The sequence below is a fragment of the Balaenoptera musculus genome, chromosome 10, assembly GCF_009873245.2.
Source record: "Balaenoptera musculus isolate JJ_BM4_2016_0621 chromosome 10, mBalMus1.pri.v3, whole genome shotgun sequence".
NCBI classification, from domain to species: Eukaryota; Metazoa; Chordata; class Mammalia; order Artiodactyla; family Balaenopteridae; genus Balaenoptera; species Balaenoptera musculus.
This window is the reverse complement of record NC_045794.1, coordinates 93,465,851-93,489,216: the sequence shown is the minus strand read 5'-3', so window position 1 is coordinate 93,489,216 and position 23,366 is coordinate 93,465,851. Positions and strand designations below refer to the sequence as shown.

General features: G+C 47.4%; 1 protein-coding gene across 1 annotated transcript; it reads left to right on the top strand.

The window, feature by feature from the left end:
- Positions 1-573: 573 nt before the first annotated feature.
- TEX33 (testis expressed 33) lies at positions 574-22,424 on the top strand. The gene is made up of 7 exons (XM_036867209.1): positions 574-685; positions 759-845; positions 5,784-5,843; positions 10,145-10,596; positions 12,440-12,584; positions 21,966-22,076; positions 22,272-22,424. The coding sequence occupies exons 3-7, from the start codon at positions 5,822-5,824 to the stop codon at positions 22,361-22,363; spliced, it is 822 nt and encodes a 273-aa protein (XP_036723104.1). The 5' UTR covers positions 574-685; positions 759-845; positions 5,784-5,821; the 3' UTR covers positions 22,364-22,424.
- The last annotated feature ends 942 nt before the right edge of the window (positions 22,425-23,366 follow it).

The following is a 23,366-nucleotide window of genomic DNA, read 5'->3' as shown; positions in this document are numbered from 1 at the left end:
AGGCTGCTGAGCCTGTGGTAATGCTGTTATGGAGCAGTAGATAATCAATGCAGGGCACAAGAGCAAAAGAAGGAGACCAGGGAGGAGGCAAATGTGTTAACCCAGGCAAGGGGTGGTGCTGGCTTCTACCAGGGGCCAGGGGGGATGTGGAGGTGGGTAAAGGGGTCTGAGTCTGGTGTATTTTACAGGACTTGCTGATGAATCCCTTATGGAGTTGGCTTAGAATTACACGTGACACCTCACTCTGTGCCAGGCAATGTGCTGGGCATTTCACAGAAATGACTAATCACCTTCTCTACTTAATGCTTGGTAATCCCAAGAACATCCTTCACACTTGATGGCATCTGAGCCCTCTCTGCCTGGCACGGAACCTGGCCTGTGGTGAATACTCAGGGGACATTTTTAGTGGATGAGAGAGTAAACAACACCTGAAGGCCCCTGTTGCCCACTTAGTACTGGGTCTCCCTGGCCTCTGTTCCCCAGGGTGGGTCTATCATTCCTATGAGGTAACAGAGCCCTGTGTACAGTGATTGCCATGGCAACTCCAATGGACATGGGGGGCTGCCCCCCAGCAACCATCCACTGGTCTCCAGCAGCAGTTGTGCTGCGCAGATCTGCACTCCTGGGCTTCAGCACACACCAGGGTGGTTCACGGTTTTCTGACATTATGAGAGAGAGTGGAGAGGTGAGGCAGGGACCTTGAGGTGGGCCAGGGGTCTGCCAGGACATGGGGCTTCATCTTTCTTCTCTCTATTCAGAGTTGCTTGTGAGTGGAATGCTCAGACCGTAACAGGATCTACTTTCCCTCCTTCTTTGCCTGACGTCTCTTGGGATTTTCTCTCCAGGTCAGAAACTGACAGTGAGTCTACACTTCTCTTCAAGCCAGTCCAGGCCACTCTGGACTGAGGGTGCTATTGGGGCAGAGGGGCAGCTCCTGTGGACGCATCAGGTGGGTGGCTGGGGATGGGGAATGGGGACAGGAGCAGAAAGAGAACTTGAAGGAGATAGAATTGGGGCTGGGTTTCAGCACCACCTGGGTGAGGTCCTATTTCTTTTCTGAGCCTCATTTTCTCCAGCTGTGAAAGAGGGTGAGTTAATACTTTCTCCAAACACCTCACTGAGTCCTTGTGAAGAGAGACTAATCTACTAGATGTGAGAATACTTAACACATGAGCTGTATTTGTCATCTCCTGCTGTATAACAAATCACCCCAAACTTAGTGACTTAAGACAACATTCATTATCTCATCGTTTCTGTGGGTCAGGAATACAGATCTAGCTTCAATGGGCCATCTGTCTCAGGATCTCTCACAGCCTGTGATCAAAATATTCGCCAGGGCTTCAGTCTCATCTCAAAGCTCAACTAGAGAAGGACCCTTTCCATGGCCAGGATTCAGTTCCTCAGATTGTTGAACTGAGGGCCTCAGTTCCTCTTGAGTTGGTGGCAAGAGGTCCTCAGTTCCTTGCCATGTGGGCCTCTCCAGAAGGCAGCTCACAACAAAGAAACTGCCTCCATCAGTGCAAGAAGAGCCGAGAAGAGCCAGAGAGAGTATGAACAAGACAGAAGTCACAATCTTATAACCTCATCTTGGAAGTGGCATCCCATCATTTTCACCATATTCTACTGGTTAGAAGCAAGTCAGTAGGTTCAGCCCATATTTAAAGTGATGGAATTACACAGGTGTGTAAATACTGAGGAATAGGGGTCATTGGGAGCCATGTTACTGCCCACCTCAGTCCACCCTCTAGCCTTCGATGATAAATATCCCTTCCACATGCAAAATACATTCATCCCCTACCAAGAGCTCCAAAAATCTCATCCTATTACAGCATCAGCTTCAATTTTAGAATCTGGTCCTATAAATCAGGTCCAGGTGTGGATGAGGCTCCTTGAGTGTCATTATTCTCTATCAGTAGATCTGTGAAACTAAGCTATCTGCCTGAACACACCCAATGTACAATGGTGTGGCAGATATAGGATAAGAGCTATAGATATTCCTGTTCAAAAATGAGGAAAATTCAGACATGAAGTATTCACTGGTTCATAGCAATTTTGAAATCCAGTCAGGCAAATGTTGGACTTTCCTTGATTTGGTTTCAAGGTTTGGAGATAATTGTCTATGGCTCTCTGCTCTGCCATATGTATGGACTCTTGCTTTTACTTGATACAATATCTTTTTTTTTTCTTTCTTTCTTTCTTTCTTTTTTTTTTAAGGGAACACATGTTTGCAGCTGAGTAGTTTTCTCAGACTGCTTTCTGCCAGTAGAATTTGGGAGTTCACTGATCTCTTTTCCTTTTGTACTATCTCTGTCCCTTTCACTCCATGCTGGCAGTATTTTCACCAACATACTTTTCTCAAAAGCTGTGAACCTTATAGGGATTCTCTCCATTAGACAAAAGTCACATTCTTTTCCACTGGGGCTTCTGTTGAGGGGTAGCATCCTTAAGCTTCTGAGAGGCCCTATTGTTCCATTAAGAGGATTTGTGAGGCATGTCCTTATCTCTTTAAAGGGCCTTTTGTGGGACTGAATAATACTCTGATCTTTCATCTTTCGAAGGATATAACAAACAGTCACAGCCTTGGCTACATTTTACCAACAGTCCTCTGAAGCTATTTCTTAATTTTAGCATCTTTTGACATCTGGAGAGGATGAGAGTTTCCAAAATGACTAAGTCCTGCTTCATTTTTATTTAACAGTCCTTCCTTCAAATTTCTCTCTCTCTTCTCACATTTCACTACAAGCATCAAGAAGAAACCAGGAGGCACCTTCAATACTTTGCTTGGAAATCTTCTTCACTGGATCACCCAGTTCATTAGTCACTTATTCTGCTTTCCACATAACTGCTGATGACAGGGTCACTATGTTTCTGCCACTACATAACAGGGACCAGTCCTCCTCCAGGATCTAAGAACATCTTCCTCACTTCCTTTTGTGCCTTCACTGGCAGCATCCTCTAAGACCAGACTTCTACTAGTAGTCTGTTTAAGGCAATTTAGGCTTTTTCTATCATGTTGCTCAAAATCCTTCCAGGCTCCACCGACTGCTTGGTTCCAAAGCCACTCCCACATTTTTAGGTGTTTGTTACAGCAGCATCCCACTCTTGGCACCAAAATACATATTATCTATTGCTGCATTTAAAAAATCACCAGAGGGGCTTCCCTGGTAGCGCAGTGGTTGAGAATCTGCCTGCCAATGCAGGGGACATGGGTTCGAGCCCTGGTCTGGGAAGATCCCACATGCCGCGGGGCAACTGGGCCCGTGAGCCACAACTACTGAGCCTGTGCATCTGGAGCCTGTGCTCCGCAACAAGAGAGGCCGCAATAGTGAGAGGCCCACGCACCGCAATGAAGAGTGGCCCCCGCTTGCCACAACTAGAGAAAGCCCTCGCCCAGAAACGAAGACCCAACACAGCCAAAAATAAATTAATTAATTAAAAAAAAAATAATAATAAATGTGCAGTGAAAAAAAAGCAAAAACCAAAAATACTGCTGATCCCAACCCCACTTCACACCAATTAAAACAGAATTTCTAGGCATGAGGCCCAGGCACTGGGTTTAAAAAAAAAAAAAAAAAAATCACCAGAAAGCTTAGTGGCTTAAAATGGTGTGCTTAAAAGAATATACAAATTTATTATCTGACAGTTTCTGTGGATCAGGATCCTGGGTGTGGTTTGACTAGGTCCTCTGGCTCAGGGTCTACCACAGGCTACAATTAATGCATCAGGTGGGCTGTATTCTCACATCGAGGTTCAACTGGGGAGGAACCATTCAGGTGGTAGGATTCATTCAGTTCTTTTTTTTTTTTTTTTTTTAATTTTTATTCATTTATTTATTTATTTATTGGCTGCATTGGGTCTTCGTTGCTGTGTGCAGGCTTTCTCTAGTTGCAGCGAGCAGGGGTTACTCTTCGTTACCGTGCGCGGGCTTCTCATTGCGGTGGCTTCTCTTGTTGCGGAGCACGGGCTCTAGGTGCGTGGGCTTCAGTAGTTGTGGCTCGCGGGCTGTAGAGTGCAGGCTCAGTCATTGTGGCGCACTGGCTTAGTTGCTCCACGGCATGTGGGATCCTCCCGGACCAGGGCTCGAACCCGTGTCACCTGAATTGGCAGGCAGATTCTTAACCACTGCGCCACCAGGGAAGTCCCTCATTCAGTTCTTTGAAGACTATTGGAATAAGGGTCTCTGTTCCTTACTAGCTTTGGCCAAAGGCCACCCTCAGTTCTTGCCACATGAGTCTCTTTGTAGGGCAGCTCAAAACATGGTACTGCTTCCATCAGAGCGAACAAGGCAAGGAGAGCCAGAGAAAGAGTGTGAACAAGACAGAAGTCACTAACCTAATCCTGGATGTGACATCCTCTCACATTTGTCGTATTCTTTTGATCAGAAGCAAGTCACTAGGTCCAGCCCACACTCAAGTGTTAGGTGGGGAACATAGTGTATGAATACCAGGGGGATAAGGATCATGAAAAGTCATATCAGAAGCTGCACAATCACCAAACAAGTCAGAATTAATAGGGTGTTTTGCCTGGTGATTTTTCAAAATTCATCTGATTCTTAACCTGCTCTGAGTTTACCAGCAGACCAACTTGCTGGGTGACCTCAGGCAAGTCACTCCTTCTCCCTGGGACCTCAGTTTCTTTACCTGTAAAATGAAGGGACTGGGGCTTCCCTGGTGGCGCAGTGGTTAAGAATCTGCCTGCCAATGCAGGGGACACGGGTTCGAGCCCTGGTCCAGGAAGATCACACATGCTGCTGAGCAACTAAGCCCACGCGCCACAACTACTGAAGCCCACGTGCCTAGAGCCCTTGCTCTGCAACAAGAGAAGCCACCATAATGAGAAGCCCACGCACTGCAACGAAGAGTAGCCCCCGCTTGCTGCAACTAGAGAAAGCCCTTGCACAGCAGCAAAGACCGAACGCAGCCAAAAATAAAATAGATAAATAAATTTTAAAAATAAATAAATAAATAAATAAAACGAAGGGACTGGATTAGCTAATCTCAAAGATCCCTTCCAGCTCTGACTTGCTGCTTCTATGCTTTCCTTATCCAATTATACAATAAATTGTTTTATCCTAGTTGTATTACAAAATTCACAGAAGCCTTTAAAAAACACATGCAACAAAATAAGAGAATATGGATAAGAAAAAGATCACCTAGGAAAAAGGAACCCAAACTTGAAAGCTGCAGAGGCTTTTGAAGATGCCAGAGCTGACATTCTAATTTGCCCCAAAGGCCTGTTCTTCGGAGGAAAGACTGAGATTATCCCAGAGTCGGTTCCTGCTGTTGGCTCTCCTCCACATTGGCCAAGCTGGTTCCTTTCCTTGAATGACCAGCTGGTAAAAGAATGGGCAAAATCCTATTTGCAGAGAGGCAAACAGTCACCAGGATGGGGGGCTTGGGGCAATGCCCCTCCCAGCAAGGGGTCTGCTGGGGGCTCCTAGGGGAGTGTTGGGTGGTACAGATGGAGAAGAAAATATTATAGAAGAAAAGGATTGCAAAGGAAGAAGAGGAGTCCCAGGCCCCCAGTCTGTTTGAGAAGGGCCTTTGAGGCACAGGTGATGGGGGTGACCAGGGCTTTCCACAGACAGCACAGCCTGCAAGGGTCCAGGAAGCAGGCCCAGTGCCAGGGGTGGTGGGTGGATGGGGTGGGGGCTCCTTGGTTCCTGAGAGCACTGGAAGCAGCACGGAGGGACCTCTGGTCAGGGGCTGGGCAGATGGTCACTGACCGCCCTGTTCAGCCCTCTCTGTCATTTGAGATGACCGTGTGTATTTCTTTGTCTGCAGAACTAAGCTTGGAATTACCTGTCCCGGAGCAAGAGCGGATGGAGCTGGACCACCGAGCAGGTAGGACAGGTGACCAGGGACATGCTGAATGCACATGCAGGACTTCTGGAGGGACCCCTTGGGGACAGCAGAGACTAGCCCCCTCCCCCTCTCCCTCAGTCTTGCTTTGGCCTCCAGACCCACTATGTGGCCCTAACTTCCTCGGGGCTTCTGTTTGAAGACAGAAGGAAAAGGGAGGGTATGGAGTATTGCTGAGCCTCTCCCATCTGCCAGGCCTGGGGATTATGACCCCACTGCAGTGTCCCCTCTTGTAACTGAACACAAGTTCATGTGCCTGAGGCACAGTGAGGCCAAACAAACCGAAACATCGGAGTTTGGAGCAGAGAAAGTTTTATTGCAGGGCCAAGCAAGGAGAATGGGTGGCTCATGTTCAAAACCCCCAAATTCATTGATGGTTTTTGGGGAGAAGTTTTTATAGGCATAATTTAGGGTGAGGGCTGCAGGGTGTGTGGCTTCCTTCTGATTGGTTGGTGGTGAGGTAACAGGGCAGTGCTCCAGGAGTCTTGTGCTTGGCCTGAAATTACCGTCCTCCACCTGCGTGGGCACCTTAGTTCCTGAAGAAGAACTGGAAGATATTGTTATGTATATCCCTTGAGAAGGAACCAGGACCCTGCTTTAATCACTGCACTATTGCTTTTTTCTTTTTTTTGGCCGCACCACGTGGCTTGTGGGATTTTATTTCCGGACCAGGGATTGAACCCGTGCAAGGGTGCAGAGTCCTAACCACTGGACCGCTAGGGAATTCCCTGCACTATTGTTTCTTGATTGTTCCTCTTTTGTTTCTGCATTCCTTCCTGTCCCTGAGTAGCAGCTGTTTGAATCTGCCCTTAGGAACTCAGGGAAGGTCTAGGGAGACTGAAGCCTTTAACTTGCAAATAAGAAATGGGGAAACCGGAAAGGCTTTTATGCCCAGGAAGGCCCTACAGGGTCCTGCTCGGCTTCACTCTCAAGGCTCAGAGGCAAAGCAGCAACGCTTTGTGCACCAGAAAGGCAGGATATGGGAGAACACAGCAGGGGCCTGGTCTCTAGGAGTGGAAGGTCCATGTAGGTCCTGAGTGAACCAAACGCAGGGAGTGGTATGGCCCAAGGAAGGGAGCCAAACGCAGGGAGTGGTATGGCCCAAGGAAGGGAGAAAAGCATGTCCCAGGCCTGGGGAATAGTGCGGGCAAAGGTCTGGAAGTGAGAGTGGGCTGGTGCTTTGGTGAAGCTGAATGAAATTCAATATGGATTGAAGGCTGGAGAAGGGAGGTGGGTGAGGAGGCTGGGCTGGGGTCCTGGGACCGATCCCAAGGGCAGGGCCTCTGCCCTGAGGATGAGGGGAAGGGTTTCCATGTAGGAATGACTGGGTCAGGTCAGCTCTGAGAAAGGTCCGCACCGGTGAGGGGCTGGCGTCTGGGGCTGGCGGGTGGGATGTGGAGAGAGGCTCATCCAGGGACGCTGGGGCAGGGCTCCTGCTGGAAGCTCTCTCCAAAGACCCGAATGACCTGGAGGCCTAGTTAAACACTCAGATCCCAGCCTCTCCCAAGAAGATTCTGATGCAGCAGCTCTAGGAGGGGCCCAGGAATCTGTATTTCTAATGAGTGCCTGCAGGGGATTCTGATAAATGACCCAGCTTGGAGACCTCTGATGACTGATCGCTTGATCCTCACAACAGCAAGTAAAGTAGGATGAACTCTGCCCGTTGTACAGGGGAAGGGAGTGGAGGAAGCATGGAATTGCACTGAGATTCTTGGAATGCCAGCTACAGACATTCATTCATTCATTCAACAGACATGTAAGCCCAAGAGGACGGGGGTTGACCCACTTAGCTCACTGTTGGGGCCCCAGTGCCTAGCACAGCACTGACACACAGTAGGTGCTCGCCTGATGGCTGAATTGGTGAAGGTATTGGCTCTCTGAGCCAGGGGACACAAGACACGGTCCTGGCCATTACAGCGCTCCTAAGCCCAAAGGCCAGGTGGAAGGTGAGCCGACAATTACATACACTGTGTTTAGAGGCGGGCAGGAGCACAGCCTGGGAGAAACGGGAGCACAGATCCTGGAGACCTGAGCCCTGAGACCTGAGACCTATGGGCTCAGGAGCCCAGCCTTGCGCTGGGCTTCAGTCTCCCCACGAGTACAGGGAGGGGCCGTGGTTGATCAGGCTGGTGCTGAGTGCTCTTAAGGCTCTCTGTCTCCATTCTTTTGAGAAGGGTCACTGTCCGCATCCTGGAAGCCTTAGTTGTCCCCAGAAGCGCCCCTTTGCTTGGCTCTCTGCTTGTTGGGGCAGAACCCAGGACGGGAGGGAGGGTAGGCAGTCTGGTCTCTGGGGAACAGGTTTTTCCTCTTTTGTGTAGATGACGAAAGGGCAGGAACAGGATACTCTGACTTCAGCTCCGTGGGGTGAGGATGGTGGGGAGGAGAAGGGCAAGGAGGAAGCGGGCAGGCCTGGACCTCAGCTTTCTCTGTCTCTACTGCCCTGGGGAAGGGTCTGCAGCCCCCACGGGTGGGCAAGGGGGGCTTGAAATAGAAACCTCAGTGGCCGGCAAAACCTGCCATTTCCAGCAGCTTTCTCTGAAAAAGAAACCTGGAAACATCTGAACATCCACCCGCAGGGCAGTGGCTAAAGCCTGCACGGTTTGAAAGGAAAGTTAGGTCTGTGTTTGTGGCCAAGAATAGATCCCCAAGGCACAGTGTTAAATTTTTAAACAGCAAGTTACAAAGCAATACATGGAATCTGATCGCATTTATAAACCAAAGTGAAATCAAACTATGCATCTTTCAAGAGCGCTAGGACCCATCTAGAACGTTTTGGAGGGAAGCTCATCAGACAAGCTTACAGTTACAACCTGGGATTGAGGATTGTGGGGACAGCTGGAAGTGGGGAGAGGGTGGGGACTGACTCGTTTTCTATATTTTGCCCAGTAAGAAAGAGTTTACATATTACTTGGGTATTATAACGTGTAAAATATTATTCAAAATGTGTATTTTAAGTCTCCATCCAGTGGGTTGTAAGATGCACCATTACTTACCTGTCACTAAGAAAGAAAACATCGCAGGTTAGACCAGGGTCCATCGATTGTCAGACACAGCCTGATGTCAGCGATGCTAACATGAGAAGAAAGGACATTTTAGAACTGATGGGGTGCAGGGTGACCCTGGGTGTGACACCCCTGCAGCCATCTATTGATTCACTCGCTCACTGATGGGTGTCACCAACATCTCCGGTACACAGGGCTCTGGGGGGTGTTGAGGGAGGCCCAGGACTGACTCACCTGTGCACCTGCCTCAGTGACTCCCCTCCTGCATGGAGGAGAGAAAATGAGAGGGTTTGTAGTTCACAAGGATGGAGAATGGGAAAATCCAGAGAGTGGAGCGTGCTGGGGACAGAGTTGTGGAGCTGAGAGGAGGCGATGGCCCTGGCAGCTTGGGGTGGGTGTCAGGGAGGACTTCCTGGTGGGACTGCATTGGAAGGAAGCAGTAGGATTTTGACTTAGGGAAAAAGAGGGGCGGGCCTTCCAGGCAGCGAACTAGGCTGAGGAGACCCTGGGAGGTTGGACATCGCAGGGTGTGGTGGGGAAGAAGTGGCGGTCTCTTTGGCTGGAGCCGGGGATGGGGGAAGAGTATGAGGAAGAGACCTGGAAGCTGGGAGCAGGAGATCCTCGGAACTGGGAGTCAGGGCAGGAGTGGGGTGGGGGGAGGGGAGGGGAGCGGTCGAGGTGTGAGAGGCCGGAAGCAGCTGCGGTGACACTGCTCCATTAGCTGGAGAACAGAGGAGGCAAGTGGGGTTGGGGAGCAGCTCTAAGTGGGGAGCAAAGGCCAGCTCAATCCAGCTCTAGTACTTTTCCAGCCGTGCGACTTGGCCAAGCTGAGGGATGCCCTCTGCCAGCTTCCACAGCTGCTGGTTTTCCTGACTGGATTGCTGGGGGGATTCAAGGTGGGGAAGGGAACTAACCAAATGGAGCCAGGTTCACTAAAGCACAGAGAGGTCACAGCCCTTGCTGAAGGTCACACAGTTAGCCTCAAGGCTGGTCAGGCTTGGGCTGCAGTCCCTATTGGCAGAAACAATGAGGGCTGCCCTGTCCAGTGGGAGGCTTGGCAGGCTGAACTACCCTCTCCCTCGGTCTCTCTCCTGATTTCTCACCCATGCTTCTGGCCCCCGTGACTTCTTTCTGTCCCTGTCTTTTTTCCTGCTCTGGATCTCTGGGGCTCCGTGTCTGTCTGTTCTCCCTCCCCACCCCCATCCCCGTCTTCCTTCCTGCCCTCCACTCTCTGCATCTGTCTGTCTCCTCTGCTTCCTTCCCTCTCTCCTCCCTTTTTAGGTACAACCACTTTGACCAGGGCCCATCTGAACAACAGCAAGGAAGGCCAGCAGGACACGGACCCCTGGAGAACTGCCCGTAGCCCACTGGATACCTCCAAGTTCAAGTACCAGCTCCCAGTCTCCCCTCAGCCGTCCATGTACCGAGGAGACAGCCCCCGAGGCAGCTCCCTCGGGCAGGCCTCCCTGGAGGAGATCCAGCCTCCACCCCTGAAGGCTGTCAGCCGGGACTCTCCCCAGAGGAACTCACAGCCGGGGTCCCTGAAGAAGGAGAGCTACAGACCCTCGTCGAGGGAGAGCAGGGCCTCCTTCCAAGAGGGGGCTCAGCCGTGCCAGGGGCTGGAGGAAGACCCCAACTTGGGGGCACAGGGCCAGAGTAACAGCAGTATTCCCAATAACATTCGTCACAAGTTTGGGAGCAACGTGGTGGACCAGCTGATCTCCGAAGAGCAGGTGTCAGAATGGGGCACAGGAGGCTAAGGGCGGCAGGAGGGTCAAGCATGGAGACTGACAGTGAGAAGCCCTAAGGAAGCTGCTCTTGAGTACAGAGTCCTTGTAACAATATCATCAGAAAGTAGTGTTTACTGAGCACTTGCTCTGTGCCAGCTCCTGTGCACTGTTTAGTCTTCCCATCTAACCGTTCAATCTTCCCAGTGAGGGAGGTACTATAATTATCCTCATTTTACAGATCAGAAGCCCAAGGCTTAAGTAAATTAACCAAACTTAAACAGGATCCAAACTGGCTAGCAGATTCTGGAGCCTTGGCCCATAATGACTTTGCAGTTAGAAGTCTTGTGTTTGAATTAGATGCTTTTAACTCGTCTCCTAAAGGGGACAGGATTGATTGGGAATCAGAAGACTTGGGTTTGAATCCTGGCTCTGCCCCAGAATACTGAAAGACTTTGGATAAGTTACTTCTCCTCTCTGGGCTCTAGTCTCTACATCTGTAAAGTGAGGCAGTTAGACTAGATCAGGCTGGCAAATACACAGCATGCATTCCATAACTGTCCTAGCCTGCATTCATGGCAGACATCACTAATCGATTCTGGCACTTTTTCCTACTTGGTACATCATTCTAGGAACTCAATGCTGATCCACTGAAAGTTGAGATGAAACTTATCTGCCATTTCTGGTCAAATGGTCACCTGCTCTGGCATCTTGAGTCATATTTTCAAAGCCACCGTCTCAACCCTCATGGTGACTACATTGAGCAGCAGGCCAGGCAGGAGTCATTGTTTCGTTTTTTAACAGATGGTAAATCTGAGGCTCAGAGAGATGATATGATCTGCCCAGGGTCACACTGAGCAAGCAGGAGAGCCAGGGTCACAAAGGCTATGGGTGGGACCCCTTTCCATTTTGTCATCTTAAGGTGGGGATACTCCCCCCCCCCCCACACCAACCTGCTAGTCTGGGAGGTCACAATCCTAAATTCCCTGCCCCACTTGGAGGATCTTGTCCCAACTTGAGGTTGGCTGTATGGTCACTATCTCTCACTGCACCTCCTGGCTTTGGGAAGGTGCCATTTCTCTCTCTGGCCATCGTGGTCCTGGGCTTAAATCAAGAGATCTGTTTTTTTTTTTTTTAATCCAGCTGTGACCCAAATCACAAGTGTCATCAGGCCAGCAAATATCAGAACTGGAAGCTACTTCAAAGGCCACCCAGTTCTGCCCCCACCCTCATTTTATGAGTAGGGGAACTGAGGCCCAGAGGGGAGCAAAGACTTGCCCAAATCAGCAGCTGGTATATAGCAGAGTTAGGACCCAAACCCAGGTTTAATTGCTCCTAGACCTGAGCTCAACCACTCCGGGCCTCAGTTTCCCCATTGGTACAAGGAAGGAGCTGCCCCTGGTGAAATATAAGGAGCCACCTAGAGTTGACTTGTGTGATGCTTCCATTGTAGCAGGCAAGCCAGGGCTTCGTTCACCAGCTGTGTGATGGGCAAGTCCCTGCCCTGAGGCACAGTTTCCTTGTTTATAAAATGTAGGAATAATATCATCTTATAAAGATGTCCCCTGGTGATGTTCTACAGTATGTACCCAATGTAGGGAGAAGCTTTCATGATCATTCTCATCCTTGATGCCCGAGGCCCATGTGGGAGGTGGGGTGGTGTGGGAGGGTGGAAGGACTTCAGCTATGCCAGCTCCCAGGCCTGGGAGTTGGTTGAAGGCTGCAGGCTAAGGGTGGGGTGAGGGTGGTGGAGGCAGGTTCAGAGGGAGGAGAAATTAGAGGGGAGATACGGGACTTGACTCTGCTTCTCTACCCCTTGTCTCTCCTCCCTCCCTCCCTCCCTACTCAGGCTCGAAGGGCCATTGGTGAAGCCTTGGAGGGCCAGAAAAGGGCAAGCTCATGGCCCAGCAGGATCCAGAGGCCCGCTGAAATCACCTCCATCTTTTCAGACTACTATGATCTGGGCTACAACATGCGGTCAAACTTGTTTCAAGGTCAGGCTGAAGGGCAAGAGTGGGGGCTGTGAACACCCATAGTCCCCAAGGCACTGGGCAAGGAAGGACTTGGACCTGCAAAGGAATCTAAGACCCCAGGATACATCTCCAGGGACACTCATTTCACGGCCACCAAGGGCCTCCTCTGTGCCAGGCTCTGTGCCGAGTGCTGGGAATGTCCAGTCCCCTGGCGAGTCTGTCCTCACTGTACAGATGGTCCCTCCCAATTGGCAGTCAGCCCTTACTCTCCCTGTACCTCTGGTGTCTTAATCTGCCAAGAGGAGGCTGGGGCACCCCTGGGCTGGCCACCTTTGGTTACAGTGACAGTATCAGGCTTCCTGTGTTCAAAGGTCAGCTCAGCCGATGGGTGTGGCCTCGGGCAGGATCCTTAACCTCTGAGTCTCAGCCAATCTTCTTGGTACAATGGGGCTAATAACATGGCAGGACTCTATGGAGGAGCTTGGCCTGCAGCCCCCAGTGAGTCCTCTTTTTTTTTTTTTGGCTGTGCCTTGAGGCTTGGGATCAAACCTGTGCTCCCTGCAATGGAATTCCACTGGATCGCCAGGGAATTCCCACAGTGAGTGCTTAGTAGCTGACAGGCCAGCACTTTTCTTTCTCGGATCCCACTGGTGGCACCTCTGGGCCAAAGTGTGGGTCAGAGGCCCGGACATCTGCAATGTGTCTTGTGGGTCCCCCTCGGTCCTGTTTGTCAGGGGAGTGCTTCTAGCTCCATATCACAGGCAGATGGGAAACAATTTGCCCAGAGTAGTAGGAGGTGGATCTGAAACTCAAATCCAGGTTTTTCTTCTGCCTCCAAAGTCCCAGAGTCTTTTCCCGGCACTGGGTCACCTCCCGAGCTAGGACCCTGTTTCCAAGCGTTTAACCGATTACTTGGATGCCGGTCCTCGGTCAGCAAGGGGTGGCTTCTCTCCGGCCCCACGTTCTAGTTTGACCTCATTGCAAAAGGTCAAGTCTTTCTGGCCCGCTTCTTTCCTCCATCCTTACTCCATGCCTTCTCCAGTGTCCCCAGGGCCTGTTAAACCTCCTACCTGGCTCAGATCCCCATCACCCGAGGAACCAGACAGCCACTGGAAGCCTTTCTGGGTTTTTCTTTGAGCTTGAAGAAGGGGTGGTGCTTGGGGAGAGAAGAGAGAATACAGCTCAGATTGTCCTGTTCTGGGCCTCAGGAGTCGGCCTTCCACTTGTCTTTAACAATGATCACTCAGTAGTTCTTACGTAGGCCTTTATATGGTGATGTCTACATACATTTAAAAGAATGATATAGAAAGCGTCTGTGTACCCCTCACCCAGCCTGAGAAGCACAGCTGTGTCAAGGGGGCAAACCCTTGGAACCAGTGCAAACCAGCTTGCTCCAGCTTCTAAGAGTCAATTGTTAAATTTTACTGAACTGTTGGCATCATGAGAGATCTTAAAATTGACCGTGGTCGTGAAATGGACCTTTGAACAACGGGAGAGTCAGGGGTGCCAGCTATCCCCGCCTCCACTGCCCCACAGCCAAAAATCCAAGTACTGATATCTCTGACTCAAAAACAAAAGAACTGATAAATGACTCATCCAAGGCCAGGAAGCTGAGATAGTTTGGATAGAATCAGGACTCAAACCCTAGTTCTTTTGATCCCATGTATTGTGACTTCCTACCAAACACAAACTTTCCCCATGCCTAGTTAATTTTTAAAGATCTGTAAAAGGAAAATACAGGTACTATATTTATTGAAAAAAAATACACACATAGGTGGACCCGAGCAGTTCAAACCCATGTGGTTCAAGGGTCAACTGCATTGACACTCCACAAATTGGCGAGTGCTACAAATTAGGGCGTTGCTTTCTGCACCCAACTGCCAGTGTGCCTCACCCATGTGTCCCCCTCCGTTTCCATCCGCCCAGGCTGATCTTGGCATTTGCTGCTCCGGGTTGGGGAGGCACTTGTGGCTAGACAGGAGTGAGGGAGGGGAAATCAGAGAGGAAACGGGCTAGGTGGGGAAGGCCACAGGAAGGTCTTAAGCAGAGAAGGGCATTGTTTGACTTAGGTTAAAGGATCACTACTGTTGATATGCTGAGAAGAAAAGTAAGGGAGCTGGGCAGAAACAGGGAAACCAGTGAGGAGGTGATTGCAAAAATCCAGGTGGGGTTAATGATGGAGGCTTGGTCTCGAGAGCAGGGTTGGTGCGTTGCACGACTCTAGTGGATACTGTTGTGCAATATGGTGGCACAGGGAGATAATGGTAAAGGTGACCTGATGCAGGAGGAGTCTGGCTATGTGTGTAAGGCAGAGCAAACAGAATGGGCTAATCAGTGGATTTGGGGTGTGTGAGAGAGGAATTAAGGTTGATGTCAAGGTTTTTCTTTTTTTTCATTAATTAATTAACTTATTTTTTTGGCTGCGTTGGGTCTTCGTTGCTGCGCATGGGCTTTCTCTAGTTGCGGCGAGTGGGGGCTACTTTTCCTTGTGGTGCGTGGGCTTCTCATTGTGGAGCATGGGCTCTAGGCGCGTGGGCTTCAGTAGTTGCTGCACGCGGGCTCCGTAGTTGTGGCTCGCGGGCTCTAGAGCGCAGGCTCAGTAGTTGTGGTGCACAGGTTTAGTTGCTCCGCGGCATGTGGGATCTTCCCAGACCAGGGCTCGAACCCGTGTCCCCTGCATTGGTGGGCGGATTCTTAACCACTGTGCCACCGGGGAAGTCCAGATGTCAAGGTTTTTGACCTGAGCAAGTGAAAGGATGGAATTGTTATTTACTGAGATAGAGAAGGTTCCAGGAGGAGTGGGTTGAAGAAATCCTATGCCATGCTGAGTCATAAAGATAATCTTTTACATAGTCTTCTAAAATATTTAGTTTTGCTTTTCACATTTAAGTCTTTAATCCATCTGGAGTTGATTTCTCTTTTCAGTGTGAAGCAGGGATTCATTGTTAATTCCTCCTTTATGTGGATTAGCAATTGTCTCAGTACCTTCTATTGAATAATCTCATCTTTCCCCCCAGTGACCTGCAGTGGTACCGCTGGTACCCATCAAGTTTCCCTATGTGCATGGATCAGTTTCCAGGCTCTCTATTCTGCCCACTGGTTTAATATTACCCTTTTAATTATCAAGGTATTATAAGTAGTCTGATATCTGGTTGGGCTGTCCCCACTCCCCACCCCTCCATCACCAGCAGCAGGAGCATCTAATGTCTTAGCTATTCTAGGTTCTTTGCTCTTCCATATAAATTCTAGAATCAGCTTGTCAATTTCCATGAAAAACCCTGTTGGTATTTTGATTGGAAGAACATTGAACCTGCAGCTCAGTTTAGGGGCAGTTGTCAGCTTTATGATAATGAATTTTCCAATCGATGAGTATGGTCTACAACTCCATTAATTTAAATCTTCCTTCAATATCCATCAATAACATTTTGTAATTTTTTCCTATAAAGATTACACAGCTTTTTTTAGACTTGTTTTGAAGAATCTCTTATTTATCTATTTTTTTTGCTGCTTATTGCAAATAGTATCTTTTTAAAATCCATTTCTAACTTTGCTGCTTGTATACATGGAGGCAATTTTAATTTTTGTTCTTTAATCTTATATCCAGAAGCCTGACTCAGCTCACCTATTAATTCCAGTAATTTGTTTGTAGATTCTTTGGAGCTATTTTTAAATAATAATAATGGCTACATTTATGCATTGCATGTAACATTCACCAAGCCCTGCTCTAAGTACTTCATGTACATTTTAATTCTCACAAGAATCTTATACAGTGAACGCTATAGTGGTATAATTACCCCCCCCCCACTTTTTTTTAAAGAAAGAAAAAATGAGGCATGGAAAGGTTAAATAACTTGCCCTTAAGGGCACACAGCTAGGAATAGTCAGAGTTGGGACTGGGATTTGAACTCTGGCAGTCTGGGGCCAGAGTTCACATTATTACCAGGAGGCATTTTTTTTTTAAATAAATTTATTTATTTTGGGGTGTGTTGGGTCTTTGTTGCTGCGCGCAGGCTTTCTCTAGTTGTGGCGAGCAGGGGCTTCTCTTGTTGCAGAGCACAGGCTCTAGGCGCGTGGGCTTCAGTAGTTGTGGCTCGCAGGCTCTAGAGCGCAGGCTCAGTAGTTGTGGCGCACGGGCTTAGTTGCTCCACGGCATGTGGGATCTTCCCAGACAAGGGATCGAGCCCATGTGCCCTGCATTGGCAAGCAGATTCTTAGCCACTGCCCCACCAGGGAAGCCCACCAGGAGGCTTCTCGCCACCTTTATACCATCTGTTCTGGTTGGCTTGTCAAGGACAATGGTGCAAATAAGCAGGGGAAGCAGGCATCCTCCTCTCCAATTTTTTTTTTTTTTTGCATGCAGGATGTTATTGCCACACTAAGAGTCTTAAACACTGGACCACCAGGAAAGTACGATAGAATACTTTTTTTTGGTCCAAGCCATGCAGCATGCAGGATCTTAGTTCCCCAACCAGAGATCAAACCTGGGCCCCCTGCATTGGAATCACAGAGTCTTAACCACTGGACCACCAGGGAAGTCCTCCTCTCCTTCTTGATTCTAACATTTTACCAATAAATGTAATATTTTAAAAAGAATTTGAAGACACCGTTTATCAGATTGAGGGCCCCCTTTATTTCTAGTTACCACTTTAGTTTTTAAAAAAATCATGAATGAGTGTTGAGTTGTATTAACTATTCATATAGCTGTAATTTAGATGATCATATGATTTTTCCTTTGATCTGTTGATGTGGTAAATTATAGTAACTGATTTTTAAATATTAAACCAAACTTGTATTCCTGCATTTAAACCAGTGTAGATGCATTATCTTTTTTAATTGTGAAAACTGCCATGGAGAAGAGTGTATAAAACCTCTGTGTGCAGTATAAAGAATAATAATAAATAGCCATGTGCCACCTCCCAGGTCAACAGAGGGTGTTACAGGGACCTCAGAAGCCTCTCCTGTATTTCTCCCAGCTGTGTCACCTGACTTTTGTTTGACTCTTGTTCATGATCCCTTTGCTTTTCTTTATAGTGTCAGACCTCTGTGGGCAGGTGACCTTTGAGAACAGACCAGAAGGATGGGGGCTCAGCCTGTGGCTTGCTGGGGAAGAGTAGTCGGGCACAAGTACCATGTTGAGGATGTAGGCTCTTCCTGGCCTTTTTATTGGGAACCATTGTAGGATTTTGTACTGAGGAGTGACTTATGTTTCCAACGATCCATCTGGCTGCTGTGTTGAGACAGGACAGAACTGCCAGTGGGGCAGGAGTAGAATCAGGGGGACCACTGAGGAGGATCAGATCAGGGGTAGGACTGAAAATGGCTCCAGGGCTTCCCTGGTGGCGCAGTGGTTAAGACTCCGCCTGCCAATGCAGGGGACACGGGTTCAAGCCCTGGTCTGGGAAGATCCCACATGCCGCGGAGCAACTAAGCTTGTGCACCACAACTACTGAGCCTGTGCTCTAGAAGCCCCTGAACCACAACTACCGAGCCCGCGTGCCGCAACTACTGAAGCCCGCGCGCCTAGAGCCCGTGCTCCGCAACAAGAGAAGCCACCGCAATGAGAAGCCCGTGCACTGCAATGAAGAGTAGCCCCCGCTCGCTGCAACTAGAGAAAGCCTGCGTGCAGCAACAAAGACCCACCACAGCCAAAAATAAATAAAATTTAAAAAAAAAAAGTTAAAAAAAAAAAAAAAGCCAGGAAAAAAAAAGAAAAGAAAATGGCTCCAGGCTGGTCTTCTCTCCACTAGCCCACAGCTGGTCCACGGAAACAGTTGTACATCCTTGCACTTGAGGAAGTATGCCTGGCCCTGGTGCTCTCTCTGTCCCACTCTCTCAGGCCAATGCCTCTTGTTCCAAGCCTTGGTGTCCCCCAAACTCTCGAGCTATGTATCAAGCTCCCCAAGTGACCCCACTGAAGGAGTCTGATTCACAGCTCACTTTAATATCTGATCTCTACCATCCTTAGGGCTTCAGTCCAAGTTTTTAACTTAACATTCTGTTATGTAAGCATTTAAAGCCATAAATACGAAACACCATAAAAATTGCTTTAAAAAAAGGGGATTTCTTTCTTGATAGCATCATCTTTAGAGAACACGACCTGTAATGATTTCAGTCCTTTGAAATTGTGGAGCTTTATAACACAGCAGGTGGTCAATTTTTATAGATAGATAATCAATATGCATTTGAAAATTCTCTCTTGAGTTCAGGATTCTGTATTTGTCCAATAGAGCAGGCTTGCTAATTATTTCTATACAAATCTTTTAATTCCTTGTTAATATTCTTTGCTTGATCTATTAATTACTAAAAGATGTACCTTTAAGTCTTTCCCTATGATAGCAGACTTGTCGATTTCTCTGTCAATTTTGCTTTACCTATTTTAAGATTATTCCAGTGCAGCTAGTTTAGAATTATTATATCACCTGAATGAACTGGAGTTGTTTTTATTTCTTATAGTGCTTTTGCTTTACAGTCTATTTTGTCTGATATTAGTATAGTATGACCAGATTGCTTTGATTTGTATTTTTGTGGTATTAATCTTTTTCTGTATTTCTACGTTTATCCTCTTTCTGTCCTTTTGCTTTAAATATGCTTTAAATAATATATATCTGGAAAATATTTTCTGTAGCCTGAGCATCTGTTTTTTGATCAGTTGGCCTACTCCATTTATATTTATTTTAATTACTGATATATTCGGATTTATTTTTATGATCTTATTTTGTATCTTCCATTTGTCCTAATTTTTCTATGCTGCTTTCTTTCTCCTTCCCTTGTTTTGGATTTGAGTGAGCTTCCCTTTTTCCCCAATCCAATTTTTGTCCTTACTTTTCCTATTCTCTCAGTGGTTATCTTTGACTTTTTTGTTTGTTTGTTTGTTTGTTTTTTTAGGCCTATCTTTTTTTTCTTTATTTTTATTTTATTTTATTTATTAATTATTATTTTTTTATTTTTGGCTGTGTTGGGTCTTCGTTTCTGTGCGAGGGCTTTCTCTAGTTGCGGTGAGCGGGGGCCACTCTTCATCGCAGTGCGCGGGCCTCTCACTGTCGTGGCCTCTCTTGTTGCGGAGCACAGGCTCCAGACGCGCAGGCTCAGTAGTTGTGGCTCACGGGCCTAGTTGCCCCGCGGCATGTGGGATCGTCCCAGACCAGGGCTCGAACCCGTGTCCCCTGTATAGGCAGGCAGACTCTCAACCACTGCGCCACCAGGGAAGCCCCGACTTTTTTTTTTTTTTTTTTTTGGCCACGCCGTGTGGCTTGCAGGATCTTAGTTCCCCTACCATGGAAGCGTGGACTCCTAACCACTGGACTGCCAGGGAATTCCCTATCTTTGACATTTTTACATGCATAGTTAGCAAATCCTAAAGTTAATCGAGGTATTTCAGCTTTTCTGAACAATATAAGGATGTTAGACAGCTTCACATTTATTCTCTCCACCCCCCATATCAGCTAACATATTATTTTACAGGTTTTTTTTTTACTATACATAAGCAAAGTAGTTTAAACTGTGGATTCTGGAGCCACAGGTCCGGTTTGAGTCCTCCATCTTTCACTTACCAGCTGTGTCACGTTAGACAAGTGATTTAGCCTTTCTGTGCTTCAGTGACTTCAACAGCAAGATGGGGGTAGTAATCACCCCCATCTCCTTAGGGCTGATTCAGTGAGTAAGTTCTGTAAAGTTTTGAATGAAAACTGTGCTTAGCATATGTTAAATCTTCAAACATCTATCTTATCTATCACAGTCATTTTACCCCATATATTCAACATTGGTACTGTTATCATAATTGATGTGTATTTAGATTTATTCAAGGTTTCCACTTTCTTTGCCTACTATTCCTTCTTTTATCTCAGATTTTCCTTCTGGGATTATTTTTTTCTTTCTGAAGTATGTTGTTTAGAAGATATTTGGGGTGAGATTCTGTTGTTGGTAAATTTTAAGCTCAGAAAAGTTTTATTTCATCCTATTCTTGGAAGACAGTTATTGTAAACAGTTCTAGATTGTTGATTTCTTTTTGTAAGCACTTTGATGATGTTAATTCATTTCCTCTGGCTTTGATGGTTAATCAAACTCATTGTTATCCTTTGTAACTAATCTGTCTTTTCTCTATGGCTACTTCTAAGATTTCTTTGTCTCTGGTGTTCTAAATTTTACTTGGTTGTACCTAGGTAAGGAATTCTTTTCATTTACACTCACTGGGGAATTTTTATTCTTGAATCTAAGGATTCATATATTTCATCAATTCTGGAAAAATTCCAGCCACTAGCTTTCCAAATATTGCCCCTCCCTGTTTTCTCCACTCTCTCTCCTTCAGAATTACAATTAGACAAATGTTAGGCCTTCTCATTTAATCTTCATTTAACAGCTTTTTCATATTTTCCACATCATTATTTCCCCACTCTGTGCTGCATTCTAGTTAATTTCTTTAGATATATCTACCAGTTTACCATTTTTTCTCAGCTGTATCTAATCAGCTCTTTTACCTGTTCATTGAATTTGTTTTTAAACATTATGATGTCAATTTTCAAACTTAGAATAGTTTAATAAATACATGGTGCACTTATCATACAGCTTCAACAATTATCAATATATGACTAATCTTGTTTCATCTTTTTTCCCACCCACCCATTCATTCCCACCCGTTTAATTTGAAGCAAATCCCAGGCCTCTTACCATCCATTACCTTTCAACTATTATGTTTCATTTCTGAAATTCCATTTGCTTCTTTTACTAATCTGTCTGTTCTTTCTGGGTAGTTTCTTATTCTTTTCTCACACTTTTATTTATTTATTTAATTAAAATTAATTTTTATTGGAGTATAGTTGCTTTACAATATTGTGTTAATTTTTTTTTATTGGAGTATAGTTGCTTTACAATGTTGTGTTAGTTTCTTATTCTTTGTTTATACTTTTATTCTCTTTTTCACAACTTCACACATTAAATGATACTTATTTTATATTCTGTAATGGATCATTCAAATCCTTGTTATCTTTTGGAATTTGGTTCTCTGTTTGATGATTTTTCTGACTTTTGATCATGGTAACTTATTTTCTTGTGTGTGTGTTTTAACTTTACACACAGACATAAACATTTTCTGAAAATACAGGTATCAACTGCCACATGCCAGCTGCTCCAATGAATGTAATCTTCCCAATCTTGTGAGAACATTTTATTCCTTTGAATAGATTAAGAGACCAAAGCTCTGAGACGTTAAAATCTTGTCTGAGGCCACACTGTTCATAAATGATGGAGCTGGCATTTGAGCCTAGGCCGGCCTCCCCTTGCCTAACTCTCCCCACACCCCGCCCTTCCGCAATCCACCATCCATAGGGGAAACTGACATATGAACCCTGGAGTACCTGAACTCTGTTGACTTGGGGCTTCTGGGGCTTTCTTCATGGGGTTCCACAGGGGCCCCACAGGAGATGAAGAGCCTGATGAAGGCCTCCTACACCCCTGAGGTGACTGAGAAATCAATGAGGGACTTAGAGCACTGGCATGGCAGGAAGACGGATGATCTGGGTAGGTGGGGAGCTGGGGGCGTGGGAGGGGGGCACTCCCTGGGCAGGGTGTGTTGGCCCCAAGGTCCAGAGAGAAACCACAGCAGCAGCTAGAACTCTGGGGTGGGTCCAGAAGACATATGGGTTACCACTGGGGCCTGGACACTCCAGAGGTCCTCTGGGTGATTTGTGCTGGTTCCTTCCCTGCTCTCTGCAGGACGGTGGCACCAGAAGAATGCGGTGAACATGAACTTGCAGAAAGCACTGGATGAGAAAGAAAAGAGCAAAAGCAAGAACTCGAAGTTCTAGATACAACCCAGAAGAGGTGCTCTCCACTCAGAGAAAGTGCTAATAAAGAAAAGCACACATCTGAACCTTCGTCTCTGCTTGGCGCCGCTCTTCAGGCTGGGAGAGGGGGCAATGTGCAGTGCTGGAGAGACCTACTGAGGAAGGATAGACGCTCTAACCCAAACTACCCCCTAGCTCTCCCTCCTGGGGACACACACACACACACACACATACATACACACACACACACACACACACACACACACCTTTCCCCCGTAATTCCAGGAAAGGATGTGAGACCTGAGTAGAACTTTGCTCAAGCCCAGGGTGCCTTGCCCTGTGTGGAGGGCTCCTATAGTGGACACTGCTGGATCTTAACCCTGCATGACCTCCCTAGCAGAACCCCAATCATTTCCAGACATCCATTCCTTCCCCAAGACCCAATGGACTTCAGAAGAACTAGCCACGCCCCCTCCAATCCAGGAGTAGTTTTGATTGGTCTCAGGGAATTCTAACCCTTCCCCCTACACACAAAGTGATTGGTTCAGAAAGGGGCATATGACGCAGCTTGGACCAGTAAGATGCAAGGAAAGGTGCGCGCATATGAAGCGTTCTGGGAAACTCTTTTCTCTACTGGGAAAGCTTGGGAGCCTTCCCTGCTGCTGTTGTAGTGAGTGAAGAACCGTGCAGTGCAGACTGCTCCTGGCAGACACCCTGTGACTGGAGGAACTGCAGACACTGCAGCACAATCTGGGTCCCCCGTGACCTCACTGAACTGCTCCACCCTCCTGGCCAGAAGTGCCCACCACCGCCCACCCTGGACTTCTTATAATGTGCACCTGGGCATCTTCCTACTGTTTAAGACAAACTTACCTTGAACCGATAAGGGCCCCTGGTAACAACAGGGGAGGGATCTGGGAATTGGGGCCCCAAGGAAGAATCCCCCAGAGAAGGGGTTCCAGGTTAGACAGTCATGCCTACCATCTGAACCTGAAGCTTATTACCTGGTGGGTCTCCAAGCCAC

Coding starts and splice junctions, on each gene's coding strand:
- TEX33 (XM_036867209.1), top strand. CDS start 5,822: ATGGAGCTGGACCACCGAGCAG. Junction 10,597..12,439: donor AGCTGATCTCCGAAGAGCAG/GTGTCAGAATGG, acceptor CTCCCTACTCAG/GCTCGAAGGGCCATTGGTGA. Junction 22,077..22,271: donor CAGGAAGACGGATGATCTGG/GTAGGTGGGGAG, acceptor TGCTCTCTGCAG/GACGGTGGCACCAGAAGAAT.